The sequence below is a fragment of the Phycodurus eques genome, chromosome 5, assembly GCF_024500275.1.
Source record: "Phycodurus eques isolate BA_2022a chromosome 5, UOR_Pequ_1.1, whole genome shotgun sequence".
Classification (NCBI taxonomy): Eukaryota; Metazoa; Chordata; class Actinopteri; order Syngnathiformes; family Syngnathidae; genus Phycodurus; species Phycodurus eques.
The window spans coordinates 17606068-17630121 of NC_084529.1; the positions used below are offsets into that span (position 1 = coordinate 17606068).

At 42.2% G+C, this 24054-nt stretch overlaps 1 protein-coding gene across 16 annotated transcripts in view; it reads left to right on the forward strand.

The window, feature by feature from the left end:
• LOC133403181 (unconventional myosin-IXAa-like) overlaps nucleotides 1-24054 on the forward strand; it is a 118643-nt gene that overhangs the window by 72612 nt on the left and 21977 nt on the right. For all 16 annotated transcript variants that reach the window (XR_009768620.1, XM_061677820.1, XM_061677825.1 and 13 more), the window contains 17 exons: nucleotides 3681-3797; nucleotides 4673-4807; nucleotides 5737-5858; nucleotides 5942-6083; nucleotides 8191-8386; nucleotides 10231-10350; nucleotides 12044-12119; nucleotides 12276-12422; nucleotides 13199-13238; nucleotides 13328-13450; nucleotides 14789-14869; nucleotides 14964-15074; nucleotides 15696-15818; nucleotides 15887-16036; nucleotides 16186-16487; nucleotides 17814-18962; nucleotides 23944-24013. Coding sequence is in view for 15 of the 16 variants with exons in the window: in XM_061677820.1 (XP_061533804.1) it covers nucleotides 3681-3797; nucleotides 4673-4807; nucleotides 5737-5858; nucleotides 5942-6083; nucleotides 8191-8386; nucleotides 10231-10350; nucleotides 12044-12119; nucleotides 12276-12422; nucleotides 13199-13238; nucleotides 13328-13450; nucleotides 14789-14869; nucleotides 14964-15074; nucleotides 15696-15818; nucleotides 15887-16036; nucleotides 16186-16487; nucleotides 17814-18962; nucleotides 23944-24013 (3204 nt within the window). In the remaining variant the exon portion in view is untranslated. The remainder of the gene's footprint in view (nucleotides 1-3680; nucleotides 3798-4672; nucleotides 4808-5736; nucleotides 5859-5941; nucleotides 6084-8190; nucleotides 8387-10230; nucleotides 10351-12043; nucleotides 12120-12275; nucleotides 12423-13198; nucleotides 13239-13327; nucleotides 13451-14788; nucleotides 14870-14963; nucleotides 15075-15695; nucleotides 15819-15886; nucleotides 16037-16185; nucleotides 16488-17813; nucleotides 18963-23943; nucleotides 24014-24054) is intronic.

The following is a 24054-nucleotide window of genomic DNA, read 5'->3' on the forward strand; positions in this document are numbered from 1 at the left end:
GAGACCGGAAGAGTCACAGAAAGGCATAGAAGTAGATGTCGTTGGAAATTTTCATGGATCAAAAACTGTTGTGAATTTTGCCATTCAGCTCTTTGTTGGAGAATACCAAGTTGTGCAAAAATGACTAAAGCTAAAAATAGTTAGATAATTGCATTCAAAGGTTTAGAGAAGTTAAAAGACATTAAGTTCACTAAAGATTGTAGTGCATTTTTGGTTCATCCTGAATTTTCACCCCAAAGCCAAATATATTTCCCAAACTGTTTGTGAGTAGTGTATATTGTTAGGTCAGTTATTTAGAATTGTGTCGGCAGCTGAAGAGCGGAACATTGAGTTCACTGTATTCCTTTTATTTATTTATTTATTTAGTTTTGTTGGCACATGTGCGACTTGAAGCTTCTGGCCGCATGAGTTCACAAGGCCAAGCAGCCAAAACTGTGCCGGATTCCACTCAGTGTGCGCAAGACAACTCCGCTGCTGTGTTTGGCCAGAAGCATCTCTGCTGGCACGTCAACTGTGTCCGCGGACCATTCCCGTTTAAATACTAGCGATTTTCCCACACGAGGCCGTGGGTGAGAATGTAGATTTAGCTCTCATAAAACAACCTGCATATTTGCCAGTTTAATTATCACGTCTCCCAAGGAGTTTAGGTTTTTCATTATAGTTTGGATTGTTTGATAGCTGGATTAGGTGGAAACTACTCAACAGATTTTCACCAAACTTTGCAGAGGTGTGGGGCATGAGATACTTTTTAACCAATATTAACAATGCCACACATTTGAGTGCCATAATCACAATCGCCGATCAGCCTGTTATTCTCCAAGTTCTTTTTAAGGTGTGGTTCGCCTAAAACATAGACAGAAATAAAGCAAAATCATTTTAGCCATTTGTTATTGACTTTTGTGATGCCAAACAGTATGTCCTCTCCCTGGGGGGAGAAGAGGCAGCAAAACAGGCCAAAATCCAGATGTCGGAGGAAGAGACTAGTTGCGTACTAGGTGTGGTTTAACCAAATGTGAGAGTGCTGTGAAGTCATGAATTGAGATTTAAACATTCATACATTGTAGTTGCTCTAATTTCAGTGGGTTAGGCATTCAGAGAATGAAAGCCCAAATACTGTAGAGATGCTCTAGAACCTGCTGACTTCTTTTTAGCTGACCAAAGGTCATCTTGTGAGCATCAAGCTCGGGATGGAACATAAGGTACCACTGAATCAGCAAGATAGATATGAGTAAGTAGCAAAACCTTAAAATCACATCTCAAGTGAACCGGGACCTAGTGCAAATTAGCCAGTACAGGGCTAATAAGATTAACTAGTCCTAGTCAATGAGTCTAGTTGCAGTGTGCTAACTGCAGGATCTTAATAGTAGACATGGGAAGAACAGAAAAAAGTGCGTGAGAATAGTCAAAACGAGATGTAACAAATGCATTAACTTTGGTCCCTGCCATGTCACTATTGGATAGAATGGACCGTATCAGCGATATTGCGTAGCTGAAAAAAACAGACCCTAAACCGGTCGCCAGCCAATCGCAGGGCACATGAAACAAACAACCATTCGCACTCACAATCACACCTACGGGCAATTTAGAGTCTCCAATCAACCTACCACGCATGTTTTTGGGATGTGGGAGGAAACCGGAGTTCCCGGAGAAAACCCACGCAGGCACGGGGAGAACATGCAAACTCCACACAGGCGGGGCCGGGATTTGAACCCTGCTCCCTAGAACTGTGAGGCGGATGTGCTAACCAGTCCTCCACCGTGCCGGCTTGTTAAAGATTATTATACAATTTTGATTAACTGTAGGGGCAACATTTTAAATCTCCTAATTGCATGTTAGTTTTTCTTCAGATGGAAGGCCTTAGTCAAGGTGGAGGGAAGTATGAACGGTTACAAATAGCAGTGTTAGCACAAAATCTTCAGGCTTATGGTAGAAAGACCAAAAAAATGTCAGGAAAAGCCTAATAGAACATCTGAACTTTATTTGGTTTTAATCAAAGACACTTTAAAAGGTGGCAGGTGGCCCCCAATTGACATGTTTGAATTTGATTGGCTAAATCTGAACGCCATATCCCCAGTTATAAGAGGGTGTGTACACTTGCGCAAGCGCGTTATCACAGATGTTTCTTTTTATTTCCCTCTCAAAACGATTTCAACCTTTGGTGCTCTCTACAATAGATAAACACCCCTGGTTACCTTTTGAGGAAATACAGTATTCTGCCAAGGCAGCATTTTTGATACTGCTCTTGTATTGAAATCAATTTCATTTATATGGCACCAAATCAAATCTGGTTTGATTATGGCGGTGTACCTAATGTATTGGGGTTATCTAACAGAGATGCGTACACTTATAGGAAGGAATCTAGCAAGGAATTGAAGAAGAATATACTGAAATGTTCGCATCACAACTGTCAGTTCACTTTAAACTGCATTATGATTTTTCTTCTTGAATTATTCATAACCTTCTTGCATAACGTGTCTGAAGCGTCACAGCCTGAGTGACTAAAAATACCACAAAGAATCAATAATGCAAAATCCAGTTGTTTTTTTTAAATGCACCATTTTTCTAGCCTCGGCAGACCTCAGCCACAGTGAGCCACAATCCAGCATCCCTGTGATCCCATCAAGCGCCGTGACAAATATTTGCTTTGTTCATTTTTCATTCAGCCTGAATTTGTGTTGGCAAACAGATGAGTTATTGTTGAGAAGGCAAAATAATGTTTGTTGTGTGCACAATAAGGTTTGCGAATGACCCGCAAACGAGGCCATCATGCACAATTGCTGTGTTGACATGACCACCATACAAAAATTAGAATAGAAGTCTTAATGGTGATACTTACACCACAGCCATTTAAATATTACATGATGAAATTAAATTTATAACACTAAACCTAAGGAAGTGAGAGATGAAAACACCCACCCATTGTAGAAAGTAGTACAGTCTTAGATGAGACTTATAAACGAACCAACATAAAAAAATTTTAAGATACAAGTCATATGAGTGACAGATTTTTGTTTTGTTTTGAGTTGCGAGCAAAGCTGAGACAACAACAAGCAACATTTTCTCAGATTGTGATCACTTCTTCAAATAAGTGCTTTATTCAAGCTGTTTATGGCCACACCCAGTTAAAGGTTACAGATAAACTAAACATAAAACCAAGAGAATTACACACTGTGTATTTAAAACAACCACATAGCCTTGGGAAAGTATGCTTAGCTTAATGCTAACACACAATTCAAAACGCTATAGACTGGCTATTGAAACTAACATTTATGTTGCAGTGTTATAACCCTTTCATTTAAGCAAGAATACATGGAGAAAAATTATCACATTTCTCACAGGGATATATTATCTATCTTCTGTGAAAAGTGACTAATATTACTGCAGCTTTCCTAGCAGTTGTCTTCTTCGTGTACATACGCATGTATATATTATACTGCCACCACATGACCAAGGTGGACACACGAGAAGGAGTCACGCAATGTTTTAGAGCATGAAATCATGGTGCACAAGCTGTTTAATTCCTTACGTTCTATCTATTATGACACCCCTCCCCTAAATTTGGAACCCCAACACAATAACAAATACTTCTGCAACCAGAGTTAAGACAGTAATGGAAATGTACTCTGTAATGGATTACATTTTGGAAGTAACTAGGCCGACGGTGTTTATTTTGTGTTTAGGCGGGCACTGTGAGGGACTCCATGGCCAAGTCGTTGTACAGCGCTCTCTTTGACTGGATCGTGTTCCGGGCCAATCACGCTCTGCTCAACAACAAGGACCTGGAGGACAATTCAAAGGTGAGACACGTCCATCCCTGCGGGGGGAGCAGGGGGGGGGGTCTTTGTCAGAGTCAAGGATGCTCCCCTGTGTGTGCGTGTGCATGTGTCAGAAATATTTGGGCAGATGGCTTTGAATTCCCTCTCGGCTCACGTTACCCCCTCTGGTCAAGTGTATGTCTGTGTGCTGTCGTCATGTTGATCACATCAACGGGGCGTCGATGCAGTTGCACTTGTTATCAAGGTTATTGTTCTTAACTTCCAATAAAATAATGTTATACGCTGGTAGGGAGGAATAGGAGGCATCCTTTAAAAAATAAAAAAAATAAAAGGAACCTATTTGACAGTCCATTCCCTAATGAAAGTCCTCCTGTGAGTGCCCGCCTTCTTCAGACTGTGCATACTAATGAGAAATCTTGCCATGGATCTGAATGGCCCTTAAAAGGCAATAAAGAATTAGTGTCTCAAATGGCTGCATATCCTCAAATAAAAAAAAAAAAAAAAAAAAAATATATATATATATATATATATATATATATATATATATATATATATATATATATATAAATTATAAATAAAATGCACATGCGTGGTTTAAATGTTTATTTGTGGGGGATAGGGACAGAGCCCAGCCATGAATAGTGGAAAACCACAAGTAATTGAGCCCCCCTAAAAATATTCGTAATGGCCTATAGTAATAGTTTCAACGGTAAATATACCACAAACTAGGATCCCAAAACACGTTTATATCATTTCAATTTTATTTTACATTACCCTTAAAAATAAATGGCTTCCAGATGATTTGATTTAGAGAAAAATGCACCAGAAGTGCACCTCTACTTAAATGTATAAAATGGTGCAATTGACGATGAGAAATGCTTGTTGCCACCTTCCAGATCTTTTCCATCGGCGTGTTGGACATCTTTGGATTTGAGGACTATGAAAACAACAGCTTCGAGCAGTTCTGCATCAATTTTGCCAACGAGCGGCTGCAGCACTACTTCAACCAACACATCTTCAAACTAGAGCAGGTATACGATTGCTACATTCTTTTACTTCTAAATTAGTTTTTTTCTTATTTCCCCATGTTTGGACCATTTTTATGAATTTAGTGTGGAAGTTCGTGACACTTTAAAATCCGATAGAAAGTCTTCCCAAAACAGTGGAAGCTTTTTCCCCCAAACTACTTTTTCCCTGTCGGTGAAATGTGTCCCATTACTTTTGTCCCCATAGCGTCTTCTCATCCGGTCGCGTTGTGAGCCGTCATCGAAACTGAGCCGAAATAGATTGTGACATCACAGCAGCAGGGGTGCCATTGTCTGCAGGCAAAAAGAGAAGAAGAAGACATTAGAAATGAAGCGTGTGTTTGACAAGACTATATCACAGACTAGGCTGCTAAACGGTTCCGCCGTCCACACTATTCAGACTTGGAATGCGAGTGAAGGATGTGACAAGCTGAGTCACTGCCATTTTCTTGCCTTCATCGTAGGGATGCACGCATAACACTTTTTTTCAAACCGATTACAAGTACTTACATTTGAGTACGTACCGATAACAAAAAAAAGTAATGGCATTACGTCTTGAAATTGTGATGGTGTTTTATGTTAATTCAAAAACACGAATGTTTCTTGAGCATTGCATATGTTTCACTCAAATATAACACTTTTTAGAGTAAGAACTTGTCATTACAGCAAAACAAAATAAACAAAATGCAATTAATCATAATAACTGTGATCGCATAGTTTGTGTTAACTAAAGCTTTCCAATGAAAAGCTTAGCTAGCTAACTACACGCTATAGTGGTAGAAATGGGCCTGCGTAATTCTCAGTCTTTTCATATTTTCAGGCCTTACCTTCAAATGTGCATAATATATTGAGAAACAAATCTCTGAATTCACTTAATAGGATCTTTAAGGACCACTTGGACGGCTTTGCTGACATGTTGTGATGTCGTCTTGCAGGAGGAGTACCGAGCCGAGGGCATTAGCTGGCACACCATCGACTACATAGACAACAGCAGCTGCATCAACCTCATCAGCAAAAAACCCACAGCGCTCTTCCACCTGCTGGACGAAGAGTGCAAGTACGCCACCTGCCGGATGCTGCAGGATGTTTTGCAGGGGGTTGGCCAACGACTTTGTCATCATTTGTATTGTTGTGGTGTAGTTTCCCTCAGGCGTCCAATCAGACCTTGCTGGACAAGTTCAAGCGACAGCATGAGGGAAACAGCTACATCGAGTTTCCCGCCGTCATGGAGCCCGCATTCATCATCAGACACTATGCAGGGAAAGTCAAGTACAGAGTTAAGGTGAGCTCGTTTGTGTTCTTGAAGTCGCTTTACGCATCTGGCTCTGCAGTGTCTTCCGCAGTTGTGTTTTCCAAAATTCAGCCCCCAAGACCTGTGTCATCTCAAATTTTCTATGCACGTTTAACATGAGCACACCCACAAAAAGTCTCAAGAAGCAAATGCCCGAAAAAACAAAGGAAGTCTGCCATTTTGGTTTGAAGCGGACATTTTATCTATATTGGTTATTTTCATATAATTTGATCAGTAACAGGAAAGACACCTGGGAAATTTTTTTTTACATTTGTTTATGCCTGTTTGGTTTTATATGGGTAAGTGTCCCATGCTGAAACAGCTACACTTTAAGTCCTATTTTCAAAAGGTAAGTGATGATTTAAGCGTTCATTGTAAAGGCAATCCTTATTGACAGAGCAAATTGTGATGGCCCATTGGAATACACTTATTTGTATCATGGTAAAGCCGTAAACAGCTTCATAAAAATCGTGTAAATTGCACAATTTACGTGTTGCCCTTCAAACTCTGTGGATGCATATGGATTTATATCTGAGAAATAACAACATCTATTTTGCTGTCTGATATTGGGTGAATGCAAAATGGCTGCCTCATCCTGGCACTTAAACTCACAGATCCCTCTGGTGTATTGTAGCAATATATTGAGGTTCTCTCTCCAGTGGCATTAACGGTAAAGGCAACAAAAAAAGGACCGTTTGTAAAAGAACCAAAAAAAAAAAGAACTGACAACACTAAGATTAATTTGTGTTAGTTTTCATGGACAAGGCATATTAAGCAATAGGAGAAAAGTCCTATATCCAAAAAAAGTAATTACTATCGTCAGAAAACTTGTTTCATATCATGAAACTTCCTTTCGGACACCTAAGGGTAAAGACATTTTGGCATTAAAAGCTTGAAAAATATTACTTTAGAATATTTTTTTTTCTTAGAAACAATTATGACTTTTTGATGGATAATAACTGCCGATAAGTCAAATACTCATATCAGTAGAATGAATTCATCTGCTAAGTTTAACCTGGACGTTAGTGGACATTATGGAGCGTCTTCAATGCAGGTGAATTAATTTCGGTGCATTTCTTTTCTGTACGCCATTTATTTTCAAGTTTTATGTTGTAGGATGAGTTTTAAAATATATTAACGTGTTTTAGGATAATAGTTTGTGGTATATTTAGAGTTGAAACTATTAATTTAGGCAATTATACAAAAATCTGTGGGGGACCTCCATTTTTATTTGCTATTCGCGGCAGGGCTCTGTCCCTATGAATAGCAAAGGTTTACACTACGATGTGATTCACTCAAATTATAATATGATTCACTCCAATCACGATACAATTCCGTGTTCACATCATGAGTAGCTAAGTTAATGTGCTGTCTGTGTACAGCACGTAATAGTTTGTAAATGACAATTGTCATTTCCTCCTTTTTTTAATCAATATACAGAACACCAATCAGAGAAAAAAAAGAAGAAAATGCCAACTTTTATGACATGGTGAAAGGGGCTTTTGTCAAGGAAGAATGTGTTGATACAGCACATCCAAAGTATAATTGGCCTACTTCACAGATGAACCATCTTTTCTCTCCTTTCGTCCAAGTCTTTTATGAACTTGTCATGCTGGCGACCTACTTTTTTTTTTTTTTTCCTCCTCTCCCCCTGCTAAATCTAATTCACCCGCTCGCCTCCCGGCTGCACTCTGATAAGAAGCACATGTGCTGGAAGCGCTCTAGTGTTTTGGATAATACAAATCTGTTGCAGTTGGTTATCCCGGGCAGTGGAGAGGTGTCTGGTGTGTGCTGTGTGCTGTGAGATATGTCCGGCAACGTGACTCACTGGGCGAGAGAAAACAATTTAAAGCACGGGTGTCCAAAGTGTGGTCCAGGGCCATACTTTGCGTGTTTTGCCGGCTACATCTGTGTTTTCATTGGCCCATGAAATATTCTAGCAACAGTGGCGAACCGTGCATTTGGCACCTGGGCCTTCCCAACTTAATCCACCTCTTAGTACCACCACTATCAGGTTGCAAACTTGCAATTATAGAAACGAGCCATACTATACAATAACGATACCTAATGACATTTCCGTGTCTCCTGCTCTGTTCAGGACTTCCGGGAGAAGAACACCGACCACATGCGTCCCGACGTGGTGGCTTTGCTGAAGAGCAGCAAGAACGCCTTCATCTGCGGCCTGATGGGTATCGACCCCGTGGCCACCTTCCGCTGGGCGGTGTTGCGCGCCTACTTCAGGGCCCTGGTGGCATTCAGGGAGGCCGGTCGCCGGCACACGCACAGGAAGACAGGTGAAATGGCTGCTGCTACGATTTACTCCATCTACGATACGATTCACAGCGATTGTGTTGCGATTCACTTCAATTATGATTTGATCCACTCAGAATTTTAATGTTATGTGATATTATTAATTACAATTATGATATAATGCAAATTACTACAATTACTATACAAATAACTCCTATTACAAGAACATACGATCCACTTTGGTTACGATACAATTCACTGCAAATCTGATGCAATTCACTCTGATTACGATTTACTTCAATTAACCCTGATTACGATTTACTTCAATTACGATATGATTTACTCAGAATTCCAATGTGATGCGATAATACGATTCATTGCAATTCTGATATGATTCACTGCAATAACAATGTGTTATGATTCATTTCATTCCAATTGCAATGCAAAGAGATAGGATAACGATTCTTTCCAATTACGATAGGATTCACTCCAATTGCAGTGTGATGGGTGACGATCCAAATCACCGCAATATATGCTACAATTCAATATGATATACTTCCAATTACAATACTATACCATTCACGGCAGTTACGACACACTTGAATATGATGTGTCACTCCAATCACGTCACGATTTTCTCCAATTATGATTCGATTCACTCTTATTACAATAGGATGCGATACGATTTACTCGATTACATTATGATTAACTGCACCTGCAATGTGGTAGGCTACTATACAATTCACTACGATTATGCTACGATTAACTCTAATTAAGATACAACTCACTCCTATTACAACGCGATATGATACGATTCACTCAATTACTTTATAATGCACTCCAACTTTGATTCTCTACATTTTACACTACGATTCTCTCCAGTTATGATACTGTGTTCACATTGTGGCATATTCTCCCGTTTGCTTAAGTCAAAAAAGGCGTGCTTTTATGGATGCGTCCACTTTCCCGTCCATTTCATTCTATGAATTTGTGCACCTTTTCGCTAGTTACGCACTCTGGCTGGAGTAATCCTTAAATGTGGGCATTCCCTGCCAAATCTGGTTTAGCATGCATTCTCCCAAAGAGTGTCGTTTTCCACCCTCCAGAGGCTGTTGTAATGCTAGCGCCCTGTGAAGGTGAAACATCATATTTCTTTGTTTTGTGGCTGATGCATGCTGACTGCCCAACGGCCGTAATGCGTCCCTACCACATTACGCCGACACCCGAACCTCGACCTATTATATCATTAATTGGCGAAAATGCTTATGAGCCCAGTATTCTGATTGAATTTACTTATATTGGATTTATTCAATACAGAATACACATGCTCCTAAAGTAGCTTGTTAGATGAGCAGTGCACGTCTCACAGGTGACAACATAAACAGAATTTAATGGCATTCGGGTCTCACAAAAACTCCACGCGCCGGGAATTACAGCCATCCTCAGACTTCAATGATCATCTGAGCCAGGTATCTCAGAAGTCATTACGGGAGAATGGACGTACCTTGAAAGTGTGCAAGGCAGGTGCGTAAAAAGAAGACTTCGGCATGATTTTGAGAATATGGCCCATCGTGACTGCTTATAGTTAGTTCTCAATAAAGCCAAAGTGTAGCCGAACTTCACGTGGTTGTCCGGGACGTCTCTCTATTTTTTTCATGACGTGACCTGATTACACTCACAATAGCGTGAGATTTGTTCTGAGACTTGCAAGACCCTCGACAAGATTTGATCACTGACAACACAAACTGTAGACGATTTGAAATGCTGGAGAGGATGAAACAATGATGAAGGAAATTATAGGGTTTATGGAGTTATGGGGCAAATTATCGCCGCATTTGATGATTTGATTTTATGTAATTTACAAAGATGATATAAATCTGATTGCTAGGTCATGATGCTGCCATCCCTTCTGCCGCTGTCAAAACTGTCGACAGCTTTAGTTTCCTTCATCATCCTGTTCACCAGAGGAGCCTTGAGATCCTTCAAAGGTGCAAAGACGAGAAATACAGTAAGTAGGTCCATGATTTCTTCAGTTGCATATATTGAACAGGATACTGGTCGGTTGGTTGGTCACATTTAACGGGACATTAAAGAACAAAGTACAGTATTGCAATAGTGGAACGCAGATATCTGCCCCAAATTGACAGCTGTGATTTGATTTAAGAGAAGAAATTTGTCTGACTCAATTAAATTACACTCATACTGGTAATCTAAAATTGGCTTGCTTTTAGCGCCTTACTTATTAAGGCTCGAACGTCATTCTTGGAAGTCGGCGCCTTGTTAACGGACTTGAAAATGGCGGCAGATTTCCAAAGTGAGCTCAAGTGAAAACTCTCTGAAATCAATTCCAGCTTAAGGCCGTTACTTGTGGTCAATAACATGTGGACTGAGAAGCTTTTATTACAGCGGCAAACCATAATAGAACCTCAGGCGCTCAATTTCCTTTGTGACTGATCGGAAAAATCAATGGAATTTGTCCCCTGTGGACCGGCAGGAGCCTGCAGATGTTGACAAGATTGGACCTTCTTTATTTGTCATGTGTATAGTTATTTTCTCACAACATGCTGTTAAATGGAATCTGATTCACTTCACAGAAACTCTGCATGATTACTAAACGGGCCTAAATAAAAAAAGAATAGAAGGCTTTGTTGAGCACAAATGTGCATGTTGTAAATAAGTAAATAAGTGTGACAGTGCATGTGTCCAGTACTGTCACTATGATGAAGGCTTTTTCCAGGGACGTCTCGGAATAAAAATCCCTTAATATTAAAAATATAAAGTATATATAAAGTAAAAATACATGACAACATTCGCTGTAAAAATACTGTTATCTTATATTTAGCAAAACACGCAAGGAAAACACATAAAATGTTGTATTTTAATGTAAATTTGTAACTAAATGTATTTCTAAATACATTTCAATATTGTTTTAATTCATATTTTATACAGTATCCTGCCTACTTTTTAATTAAATAGGAACTAAACCCCAGATGTCAAAATGTTCTGTGGTGTTCTAAATGTGCGTGTCTTCTTTAGCAGCTGCTGTTTACTTAAATCTACAAAGTATTTATTTAAAAAAATAAATTTAAAACATTGAATCAGCTCACAGTGGGAATTTGCTAGATAGTGACGTATGTGAACCAATATAATTTTAATAATTATAGAGAAACCCATCAAATGTGTACATTCTGTCTTTCATAAAATGTTTATTGGTTTTAACTTTTGTTATTTAATTAATTTAAATTAAATACATCTGAATTAGTGTTTTAAAATGTTTTAATTAATTGTACTGTACATACAGTATATAATACAAATGAATCCAATATTTTTCATTACTCAAAAGTTGCCATAACCAAAGCAATCAATTTCTTTGTCATTTATATACTGTATGTCATAAAATAAATGAAAACGTCTAATGTTCAGTACAGTTCCATACTTACTTTGGTTAAGTTACACTAATGTAAAAAACAATATTCAGTGGTTGGCAAAATTTCCATACTTTGTAAAATGTTTGCTGGCTCTCACAAAGATAGAAACCACGCATGCAATGCACACTTCAATCAAGGAAAAGCAGCCAGATAAGGACCTCTGTGAAAGTAGCAAAGCTGCATGTTAAGTGATAAGATGATTTACTGTCCGCATGAACAAATCCAGTAATCAGTTCATGTCGTGTTCTTTTCCTTTTTTTCTGTTCCGTGCAGGCATCACAAGGAGGAATCCTCGCTCTCCGCTGTCAGACCTTCAAGGCGCCAACACCCTTAATGAGAAAGCCAGCTGGTGAGTTATCCATCTCTCTTATAAATCACAAAGTTAGTACAGGTAGCTGCGGACACGTCATGTTCTCTCATTGTGCTTCCTTCAACACATCTGCAAAAATTCAAATTGGAAGCCCGCCTTGATATTTCCTCTGTTTTCATTCCTCCCCCTCTGCAGGGATGGCTTCGGCGTCGGCTGCAACGGTCGCGGCCCGAGGTCGGGACGCCTGTCTTCAGCGGGGAGCCCGACGGCCCTGGGGGAGGACGGCATCTTCGTCAACTCGTCCAACAGCAAACTCTTGGAACGAGCTCAGGGAATCCTACTGTGAGAACCAGAGCCATCAAGTCGTACAGTGAATCCTGTCGAGCCCTGATGTGAATAGTGGGGAAAAAACAAAAAACGAGTATTTGATACCCCGCCTCATAAAAATTACGTAAATTACAAGTACCACCATCATGACCAACATTAAAATACAGTAGCGTAGCATGTCTAAGTGTTCATAAGAAATGAGGCAGACGCTTTATTCCTAAAAAGTACTGTATATGTAGTGTTATTGTAAGCCACTGTATCATTCTGGGCGGCATGGTGGCCGACTGGTTAGAGCGTCAGCCTCACAGTTCTGAGGACCCGGGTTCAATCCCCGGCCCCGCCTGTGTGGAGTTTGCATGTTCTCCCCGTGCCTGCGTGGGTTTTCTCCGGACACTCCGGTTTCCTCCCACATCCCAAAAACATGCATTAATTGGAGACTCTAAATTGCCCGTAGGTGTGAATGTGAGTGCGCATGGTTGTTTGTTTGTATGTGCCCTGCAATTGGCTGGCAACCAGTTCAGGGTGTACACCGCCTCCTGCCCGATGACAGCTGGGATAGGCTCCAGCACGCCCGCGACCCTAGTGAGGAGAAGCGGCCCAAGAAAATGGATGGATGGATGGATGTATCATTCTGCACATTAGTTTAACACTGCACTTAAATTCAGTGGCACCTTGACTTGGCTTGTGTCTCAAAACAATCATATGTCAAATCCTCCATTGAAATGTATGGCATTGCCTCTGTTCTGCATTTAACGTCTGCGAATGAAATCTTCATTTCTCTCTTTCAACAGGAGAAACAAAAACTGCAAAATCAAGCCCAGTCTACCCAAGGTAGGACCCATCATCACATCGCTATTAAAGATAAAATATTATATTATTATTATTATTTTACAAAAATGTTCTTTTTAAAATATTACTAGCACTTGTTAGATGTGAAGTCTCTGCGCCACCTGAGCAGCGTGACGCTACACGACCGCATCACCAAGTCGCTGCTTCACCTGCACAAGAAGAAGAAACCACCCAGCATCAGTGCACAGTTCCAGGTCAGTACTCATTCTTTGCTGCCCCCGCCTGGACACTTGGTGGAAATTACCTGCCGAGCAATGCAAAGCATTTTCTGTCCAGTCTTCCATATAATTTCAAATAATCCATGCACAAAATACAGAAACATGTACTTGTGTAAACTATAGTTATGCTCAGACAAAATGGAACTGATTCCTAAATGTTATTTAAACTACCAAATAGCTTTTTTTTCTCTTGTGCCTCTTTCTTGATGACCAACGTACATATCATATCTAACAAGTAAAATGAGTTTTAAATCTGCTATTTTGGTATGATTTAGTTGATGTCTTCCTTGTAATTGTTAAAACATTTAGTTTTATCGCAGAAATATTCCGAATAGGAGTAATTATTCCCTAAAGTTGTCTCTCAACATACATGCAACCCTGTTACTAAAACCTTTTTAAGCCATCTAGAGGAAGAGAAAAAAAGTAAGCTTCATGACTCAGCAGAAGTTACATCATCAAGCTTGTCCTTTCTTCTATTTGTCTACATTTTTTCAGTGTTTCCAGCCACAATGGTGTGAGTCACACAAACCACTCCAACCCTGTTATTAATAACAGAATATCATCTTTTCCTTTTTTTAATCTATAACTAGGTTTGATCTTGACCAGTTAGCATTGCAGCTAACACAACGAGCATGTATTCTTGAGCAAAAACCTATCATATATATATATATTATCTTTATATAACTTCAATAACTGTGAACTGCAGTTAACTGAAATTAGAGTAATACTAAAATTAAGTATTCAAATTTGCAAAGCATTTATTCAGCAAATATTTTTTAAATATTATGTTTTTTCAGGTGCCTGGGTATCTGTAGCAGGCTTGTGCTAAACAGCACCTGACAGAAGACAAGAAACTAAAATGTATCATAAAAAGTCTCCTGTTGATGGTTGAGCTGCACTAATCCAACAATATGAGGCTTTATTATATTATATAGTGTGCTGGAATGACCCAGACGTGAAGAAATGTAGAGTCTGTTTGTGCCCGTTTTTACAAGTGCAAACCTTGCAAACCTTTAGGTTCCGAGAACGCAAGCAGCTGCATGAACTGCAAACACCCATGCCATCCATTCAGGTAATTAAGCCTCATATAAGGCTTTGTTACCTGATTATCATGAAATCATAGCAAAAAGTATTTAATTTTTTTTTTTTTTTTTTTCCCCCCCCTCTCAAAGGTTTTGGTGCATAAATTGTCTTCCAGTTATGGAATGACCCATACAATATAATAAGAAAAGAAAAGTGCCTTGACATAACTTGACGCAACATTGAACTGAATTGGTTTGATTGAATAAGACAAGATTGTGTTTGTGTGTGCAGGCTTCCCTCAATAAACTGATGGAGACTCTCAACCAGTCAGAGCCATACTTTGTCAAGTGCATCCGCTCCAATGCTGAAAAGGTTAAAAAAAAAAGAAAATTATCATTGATGTTATGTCATTTGGTTTGCATTTCTGTTAAATTGCTACTAAAACATTATTTCTTGTCTTTCTCAGCTACCGTTACGATTTAATGACAGCTTGGTGCTCAGACAGCTGCGGTACACCGGGATGCTGGAAACGGTCCGTATCCGGCAATCGGGGTACAGCATCAAGTACACCTTCCAGGTAAAGCTTACCCAGGGCCGACCTCGGTTGCAGCGAAAAAGGTCAATTTGTGTGTGTGTGTGTGTGTGTGTTGCGAGACAAAATCCGAGTTACAACTACGCTTCAGATACACCACCAAGTGAAAGAAGATATATAAATAATATATAAATATTCAATAGGCGCAATCCTCATAGCGACGTACTGTAATTGCGCTTTAGAAAACCAGTTTACTTCTTTGCATTCTGTTTTATTGTGTTTCATTATGTTTTTATACTATTCGGTGTTATTTTTCTTTCTTAAAAATGTAATCTACATAATTGTGGTGGTTTTGGTGGGCTAGAATGGATTAATGGAATTTCAATAGGAACAATCTTTTTCAATTAATTTATGAGCTTGGCTTAGACTGGAATCCCCGTGGACCATCATGTTTGCAGAGGACTGTGATCTGCAGTGAAAGCAGGGAGCAGGTGGAGGAACAGTTAGAAAGATGGAGGCATGCACTGGAAAGGAGAGGAATGAAGATTACACCTAACCCCCCCCCCCCCCCCCACACACACACACACACACACACACACCCCCCATCTGCAACTGAATTAATAAGCGATCAGTGTTTGGTGACCATGAACGTCATTTTCTTTCTAGGATTTTGTTCTTCACTTTCATGTGCTGCTGCCTCGAGGCACGAGTGCGACCAAGTCAGGCATCAGGGAGTTCTTCAGGAAGATCCACCTGATGCCCGCCGGCTACCAAGTGGGCAACACAATGGTAACCACGCCTGCAAACTCCTCCTCGTGTCATCTTGTCATGCGAGTGACCAAACCTTCGCCGTTTAGGTGTTCCTGCGGGAGGTGGAGCGTCAGCGTCTTCAGACCCTCCTCCACCAGGAAGTTCTGCGGCGCATCGTCACGCTGCAGCGCCGCTTCCGGGCGGTCCTGGAGAGGAAGAAATTTGTCAGGATGAGGCTGGCTGCGTGTGTCATTCAGGTGAACTTTTTTCATGGGTAGCATGTTTTAAGTGGAGATGGCAAATCTGTGGCATTATTCACAAATTATTAACAGCAGCAAATAGAATACACCCTGTTCACACCTACAAACTGGAGCCTTTTGCTACATTTTCTTCATCTGTTCTGCAGCGATGGTGGCGATGCTGCCTTCTCAGAGAATCCGCCATGGACCTGAGGCTGGAGGAGCAAGCCGTCGTGTGCCTCCAGGCGGCCTGGAGGCGCTGCAGGCAGCGCCGGAGGTTCCTGCGGTGGCGGCACTCGGCCGTGGCGATCCAGAGAAGCTGGAGGCTCTGCTGCCGTCGAAGGACCCTGGCAGCCGTCACGCTGCAGGCGGCCTGGAGGAGATTCGCAGAGAGGGGTCGCTACTGTGAGATGTACAGGACTGTGACCCAGCTGCAAGCGATGGCAAGGGGTTACCTGGCCCGGCGCAGGTACAGAGAGTAGTGTGATAGCAGCTCCATGTAGTAAGTGTTAGGATCTTAATGGTCTCTCTGGTTAGGTTCATGAGGTAGTTATAACGTTCATCTCCCTCTTGGGGGCGCCATTGTTTTTTCTAACTCAGGCCTTGCTGAAGGCTACCAGCTGGAGTCAACCAGTTGACAGTCGTAAAAGATCTAGGTGCCATCAAGCTTGTACCAAATTAGGCCTTCACAACAGATGTAAGCAGTTTTAACTGAGACTAACTGGCGTCTCGTCCTCTATTTTCAGGTTTTGGTCTTCTAGAATGTCCGCACCTGTCACCAAGTCAGCAGGATGCAGTGGCGTCCTGACTTCTCAATTGTAGCCTGTGTAGAGGCCTGTGTGTTCAGTCTTCACACAGTCTTCTGTGTTCAGTTAAAAGATATTTAAGCATTAGAAAAGACAGCATAATATTAATAGTTTACGATCTTCATATTCCAGAGCGGGCACTAAATTGTGTGTTCACTCACCTTTAGCAGGTTGCCCAGATTGTTGGCAACAGGTGCAAAAGTGGTGGAGACCACGATTTTTAAAAGATGGTTTTGAGCTTTATGTAGCTCTGATGGTTTTCACCATGGAAAACTTGGGAGAGCACCGCAAGCGTAAAATGAGGTTTGAAGTGAGGAAACTGTCAGTAGAAGAGGCAAAAAAACATATTACCGAGTTAGAGAAATCTTTTGCCCCAATAATTTTGAAGAAGCCAGCAACTCCCATATTTTGTTTGATTTAACTTGCTCTGCGTGCGTGGGCATTGGATGTATCTGCTCATCCTGCATAACATTGTGTTTAAAACTATGGACAACACACCCAAAAAAACTGCCCTGTGAGAGGCCAGCACCAATTGCGATAGTGTGCTGGAATGACCCAGACGTGAAGAAATGTGGAGTTGAACAGTTTTGTCATGTATATGGCATAACTCCTTCTTGTGACTGACTCCAGGTCAGCTCTTAGATCATTCTGAAGCTCCAAAATACCATTGCTCCAGAGATGATATGTTGCGATATTTTTTGTTTCTGGCATATCAAAAATGTTTACACGAGCAGAAAAGATCCATTCACCCCATCATCACAATAACCGCAGTCGTGGTTAGAGACAGCGGTGCCAGTTTGCACCTGCTTTTCCAGACACTGCATTTAAAGACTCAAAATTAGTCACTGCAATTTGTTTGATGAGACGCAAAAGGAATCATTTGGTAGAGTCGTGTGTGCACCCGGTTAGTATATCAGCTTTCAGATATGTTTGCATGAGTAATCAAGTTTGTGCCCGTTTTTACAAGTGCAAACCTTGCAAACCTTTAGGTTCCGAGAACGCAAGCAGCTGCATGAACTGCAAACACCCATGCCATCCATTCAAGGACCCATTGATGACCTCGTCTCATCAGAACCCAATAGAGTACAGAAGCTGTCTGGAGAACCAACGGAAGACTTTGCACTCACGGAGAAAGACTCAGATCGAAGTCGCAGTGTGGACGAGGCAAGCCACAAGACCCGATCCAAGAGAGAGAGCAGGCGGATGAGAGAACTGGAGCATGCTCAGTTCAACTTGGAGCTTCTCAAGGTTCGCACCAGTAACATCGGCGTGCCACCTCAAGGAGAGGGGGGTCCAGAGGACAGCGCCTGTCCACCAGAGGACTACCGCAGACCTTCACCTCTGGGGTCTCTCGACAGCTTTGAAATGCTCAAGGTTGAGGACATGGATGCCGAAGGTTCAGGAGGTTTTGGATCCCAATCGACTGCGCCTCGGGTATGCATGAATACAGACAGTCACGCTCAAGAGCCAGTGAGAGATTCAAACCACAACGAAAAGCCCAAGATGGAGTCACCTCTCAGGACTGAGGGTCCAAGGGCAACATTTTACATCGCTTCTGATCAAAGTCCAGTTCGAGAACCAACATGTGAAAGCCCCAGCAAATCTTACAAGGACAGACGGGAGTCCACATCTCGAAGGCCCGTTGTGGTTTTGATCAGCATGCAAAAGGAGAGCCCTCTGGAAGAGCGGTCGCTGGTACCCCAAACTCCAGAAATAATTTCTCAACATAGAGAAGCACTGTCAAGATCCCAACAGACGCACATATCAGGTTTAGAGGTATTATCTACAATTGAACCACTACATGAAGGGACTACACAGTCAAACTTTGCAGAAGAGATTCCCTCTTTAGTTCCCTCTTCAACCACTCATGCAGAAAATCAAGAAGTACCTGGCCTTTGCTCCTTAGAAGTGGACATTAAGATCACCCTGGAGCCCAAACCCAGTGTTCCTCCCGTTCAACTGGGTCAGCAGGAAAAGAACATGGTCCCACCCGGGCAGGGAGCTCCCAACCGGGTCGTTGACACCAAGCCACCCAAAGCCCAGAGGAAGACCTCGGCCCAGACTGTGACCGTCAACATGACGGAGAAGCCCTCGAGCACTGTGTTCTCGCCACCCAGACGCAAGCTGCCTTTCTCTAAGTAAGTCCAAACCATGACAGGACCAGATTTGCTCTTAGTGTGTTGACATGACGTCACATGTACTTCCGGGTGGCAAGAATGAAACAATTGCCAATGGCACCACAAGTGAACAAATTCTTCTACACTATTGGCAAATATGTATCTCAGAATCAGAATCATCTTTATTTGCAAAGTATGTCAAAAACACACAAGGAATTTGTCTCCGGTAGTTGGAGCCGCTCTAGTACAACAGACAGTTAATTGACCGTGAATACTTTTGAGACATTAAACGTAAAAACACAGTCACTGAGCAATAAAAGGTTACCAGTAATGTGGTATTGCCGATACATATTTTATTTTTATTTTTTTTACAATTGTGCAAATGATGCTGAGTCCTCTAGCAATTTAGCGCAGTTGGCAATTACTTCTTCTTTTCCTTTCGGCTTCTCCCGTTGCGTGTCATCCTTTTCAATGTAATCTCCTGCATCCTCCTCTCTAACACCAACTGCCCTCATGTCTTCCCTCACGACATCCATCAACCTTCTTTGGTCTTCCTCTAGCTCTCTTGCCTGGCAGCTCCATCCTCATCATCCTTCTACCAATATACTCACTATCTCTCCTCTAGATGTGTCCAAACAATCGAAGTCTTTTCTCTCTAACTTTGTCTCAAAAACATGTAACCTTGGCTGTCCCTCTGATGAGCTAATTTTATCCAGCCTGGTCACTCTGAGAGCAAACCTCAACATCTTCATTTCTGCCACCTCCATCTCTGCTTTCTGTTGTCTCTTCAGTGCCATTGTCTCCAATCCGTCCATCATGGCTGGCCTCACCACTGTCTTATAAAGTTTGCCCTTCATCCTAGCAGAGACTCTTCTGTCACATAACACAGCTGACACCTTCCTCCACCCATTCCAACCTGCTTGGACCGGTTTCTTCACTTCTTTACCAAACTCACCATTGCTGTTGACTGTAGACCCCAAGTATTTAAAGTCCTCCACCGTTGCTATCTCCTCTCCCTGTAGCCTCACTCTTCCCCCTCTACCCCTCTCATTCATGCACACGTTCTGTTTTACTTCGGCTAATCTTCATTCCTCTCCTTTCCAGTACAGGCCTCCATCTTTCGAACTGTTCCTCCACCTGCTCCCTGCTTTCACTGCAGATCACAGTCCTCTGCAAACATGATGGTCCACGGGGATTCCAGTCTAACCTCATCTGTCAGCCTATCCATCACCACTTCAAACAGGAAGGGGCTCAGAGCTGATCCCCGATGCAGTCCCACCTCCACCTTAAACTCCTCTGTCACACCTACAGCACACCTCATCACTGTTCTGCTGCCCTCATACATGTCCTGTATTATTCTAACATACTTCGCTGCCACTCCAGGCTTCCGCATGCAGTACCACAGTTCCTCTCTGGGTACTCAGTCATAGGCTTTCTCCAGATCCACAGACACAATGTAGCTCCTTCTTACCTTCTCTGTACTTTTCCATCAACACCCTCAAGGCAAATAATGCCTCTGTAGTACTCTTTCTAGGCATGAAACCATACTGTTGCTCGCAAATACTCACTTCTGCCCTGAGTCTAGCCTCCACTACTCTTTCCCATAACTTCGTGTGGCTCATCAACTTTATTCCTCTATAGTTCCCACAGCTCTTCAGATCACCCTTGTTCTTAAAAATGGGAACCAGCCAACCTTTCCTCCATTCCTCAGGCATCTTCTCACCCGCTACAATTCAGTTAAACAAGCTGGTCAGAAACTCCACAACCACCTCTCCTAGATGCTTCCATACCTTCGCAAGAATGTCATCAGGACCAACTGCCTTTCCATTTTTCATCCTCTTTAAATGCCTTTCTAACTTCCCCCTTACTAATTATTGCCACTTCCTGGTCCACCGCACTTGCCTCTTCTACGCTTCCTTTTCTCATTGTCCTCATTGATCAACTTCTCAAAGTATTATTTCCATCTATCCAGCACACTACTGGCACCAGTCAACACATTTCAATCTCTATCCTGAATCACCCTAACCTGCTCCACGTCCTTCGCATCGCTATCCCTCTGTCTGGCCAACCTGTATAGATCATTTTCTCCTTCTTTAGTGTCCAACCTGGCATACGTGTCATCATATGCCTCTTGCTTCGCCTTTTCCACCTCTACCTTTGCCCTACATCGCATCTCAATGTGTTGCTTTTGCCTCTGCTCGGTCCTCTCAGTGTCCCACTTCTTCTTAGCTAACCTCTTTCCTTGTATGATTTCCTGTACTTTGAGGTTCCACCACGAAGTCTACTTCTCTCCTTTCCTGCCAGAAGATACACCAAGTACTCTCCTGCCTGTCTCTCTGATCACCTTGGCTGTACTGGTCCAGTCTTCTGGTAGCTCCTTCTGTCCACCGAGAGCCCTTCTCACCTCTTCCCGAAAAGCCGCACAACACTCTTCCTTTCTCAGCTTCCGCAACATGGTTCTCTGCTCTGCCTTTGTCTTCTTAATCTTCCTCCCCACCACCAGAGTCATCTCACACACCACCATCCTATGCTGTCTACCACTTCCTTACAGTCTGTAACCTCCTTCAGATTACATCATCTGCACAAAATATAATCTCACCTGCGTGCTTCTTCCGCCGCTCTTTTAGGTCACCTGTTCCTGCCTCTTCTGGAAAAAAGTGTTCACTACAGCCATTTCCATCCTTTTTGCAAAGTCTACCACCATCTGTCCCTCCAAGTTCCTTTCCTGGATGCCGTACTTACCCATCACTTCTTCATCACCCCTGTTTCCTTCACCAACATGTCCATTACAATCTGCACCAATCACGACTCTCTCTCTGTCTGGGATGCTCAGAACTCCTTCGTCTAGCTTCTTCCAGAATTTCTCTTTCACCTCTAGGTCACATCCTGCATGTGGGGCATAGCCGCTAATCACATTATACATAACACCCTCAATTTCAACTTTCAGCCTCATCACTCGATCTGAGACTCTTTTCACATCCAAGACATTCTTAGCTAACTCTTCCTTTAATATCACTCCTACTCCATTTCTCTTCCCATCTACACCATGGTAAAAATATTTAAACGCTGCCGCAAAACATCTAGACTTACTGCCTTTCCACCTGGTCTCCTGGTCACACAATATATCAACCTTTCTCCTAATCATCATGTCAACCAATTCCCAAGCTTTTGCTGTCATAGTCCCAACATTCAAAGTCCCCACATTCAGTTCTAGGCTCTGTGCTTTCCTCTTCTCTTTCTGCCTAAGAACCCGCTTTCTACCTCTTCTTCGTCTTCAACCCACAGTAGCTGAATTTCCACCAGCGCCTTGCAGGTTAACGGTGCCGGGGGCGGGCGGCCACGACAGATCCGGTATGGAATTCTTTAGATGAACGCTCATATTTGTTTGACAAAGTTTTAAGACGGATGCCCTTCCTGAAGCAACCCTCTGCATTTTTTTGGGACCGGCCTACAGTTTTCACTGGCTTGTGCCCTCCATAGGGCTACATTAGCAGTTTGAAATGACTAATAAAACAATAGTCTGGTACAGTGTCCATTGTGCAAATGGCGCAGAGACTTCAAGAAATGCATGCAGTTTAAGGTGACGAGGAGTGCGATAATCTGGAACGTCAATTGTGCAAATGTTGCAGATACTTCTCAAGCAAGTATCTCACCTGCTTCAACTCTGTAAATGAACTGACATCCCATTCTTTGTCAATGGGGTTTAATATGATGTCGGTGCGGCACTGTGAACGACTGTTTAGAGCGTCCGCCTCACAGTTCTGAGGACTGGGGTTCAATCCCCGGCCCCGCCTGTGTGGAGTTTGCATGTTCTCCCCATGCCTGCGTGGGTTTTCTCCGGGCACTCCGGTTTCCTCCCACATCCCAGAAACATGCATGCTAGGTTAATTGAAGACTCTAAATTGCCCGTAGGTGTGAATGTGAGTGCAAATGATTGTTTGTTTCGATGTGCCCTGCGATTGGCTGGCAACCAGTTCAGAGTGTACCCCGCCTCCTGCCCGATGATAGCTGGGATAGGCTCCAGCACGCCCGCGACCCGAGTGAGGGGAAGCGGCTCAGAAAATTGATGGATGGATGGATGATGTCGGTGCAGCCTTTGCAGCTGTAACAGCTTCAACTCTTCTGGGAAGACTTTTTACAAAGTTTAGGAGTGTGTTTATGGGACTTCTTGACCATTCTTCCAGAAGTGCATTTGTGAGGTCACAGACTGTTGGACGAGATGTCCTTGTTCTCAGTCTCAATTCTAATTCATCCCTAACATGTTCTATCAGGTTGAGGTCGTTACTCTGTGCAGAGCACTCCAGTTTATCCACACTACTCTCTCTTATCCATGTCTTTATGGATCTTGTCACATTGGAACAGGACAGGGCCATCCCCAAATTGTTTCCACAAAACATTACATTGGAGCACGGAATTGTCTGAATTTTTTTGGTATGCTGAAGCAGAGTTCCTTGGGAAAATTTTTCGGACAATTCCAGGCTCTCAACTTTGTGGGAACTGTTTGGAGATGGCCCCTTCCTGTTCCACATGATTGTGCAGCAATGCACGAAGCAATGAAGTGGATAGCGCGCTGTCGTCTACTAACAGGCTAGCTGTTAGATTTTGCTAAATTACTCAAAGAGAACCCAACCAAACATTTTCTATGCTATATACCCCTGAGAAAATGCTTTCCACAATATTGATGGAGATTTGGTTCTCACGCTGTCCCTTTAAAAGGGGCTACTATGTCTTGCGATCTTCTCTGTACAACCACTTACAACATCCATTACATTTTTCCTCCTCACAGGTTGTACTAGATTTTTTTCTTAAAGAAAATAAAATAATCCTTTTGGGGTGTATCTTGTGGCGCAACCCCAAGCACAACTGTTTGATATCATTCTACTTAAGGTTGGCCATAGTCAATTGCGCTTTCTGCCACCTGGAAGTACTCTGGTGCTTATTGTTTACCAACATTATAAAAAAGGTTTGCCAGTATGGGTTTAACTGGAAGTATTCCTTGCAGGTCGGATAAGGATTTGGTCAACCAGGAAAGGTCTTTGTCCATGTTCAGAGATGATTCCAGAAGGAGAGAGGTAGATACACACTTAACACACTGCAGCTGGGCATACACTGC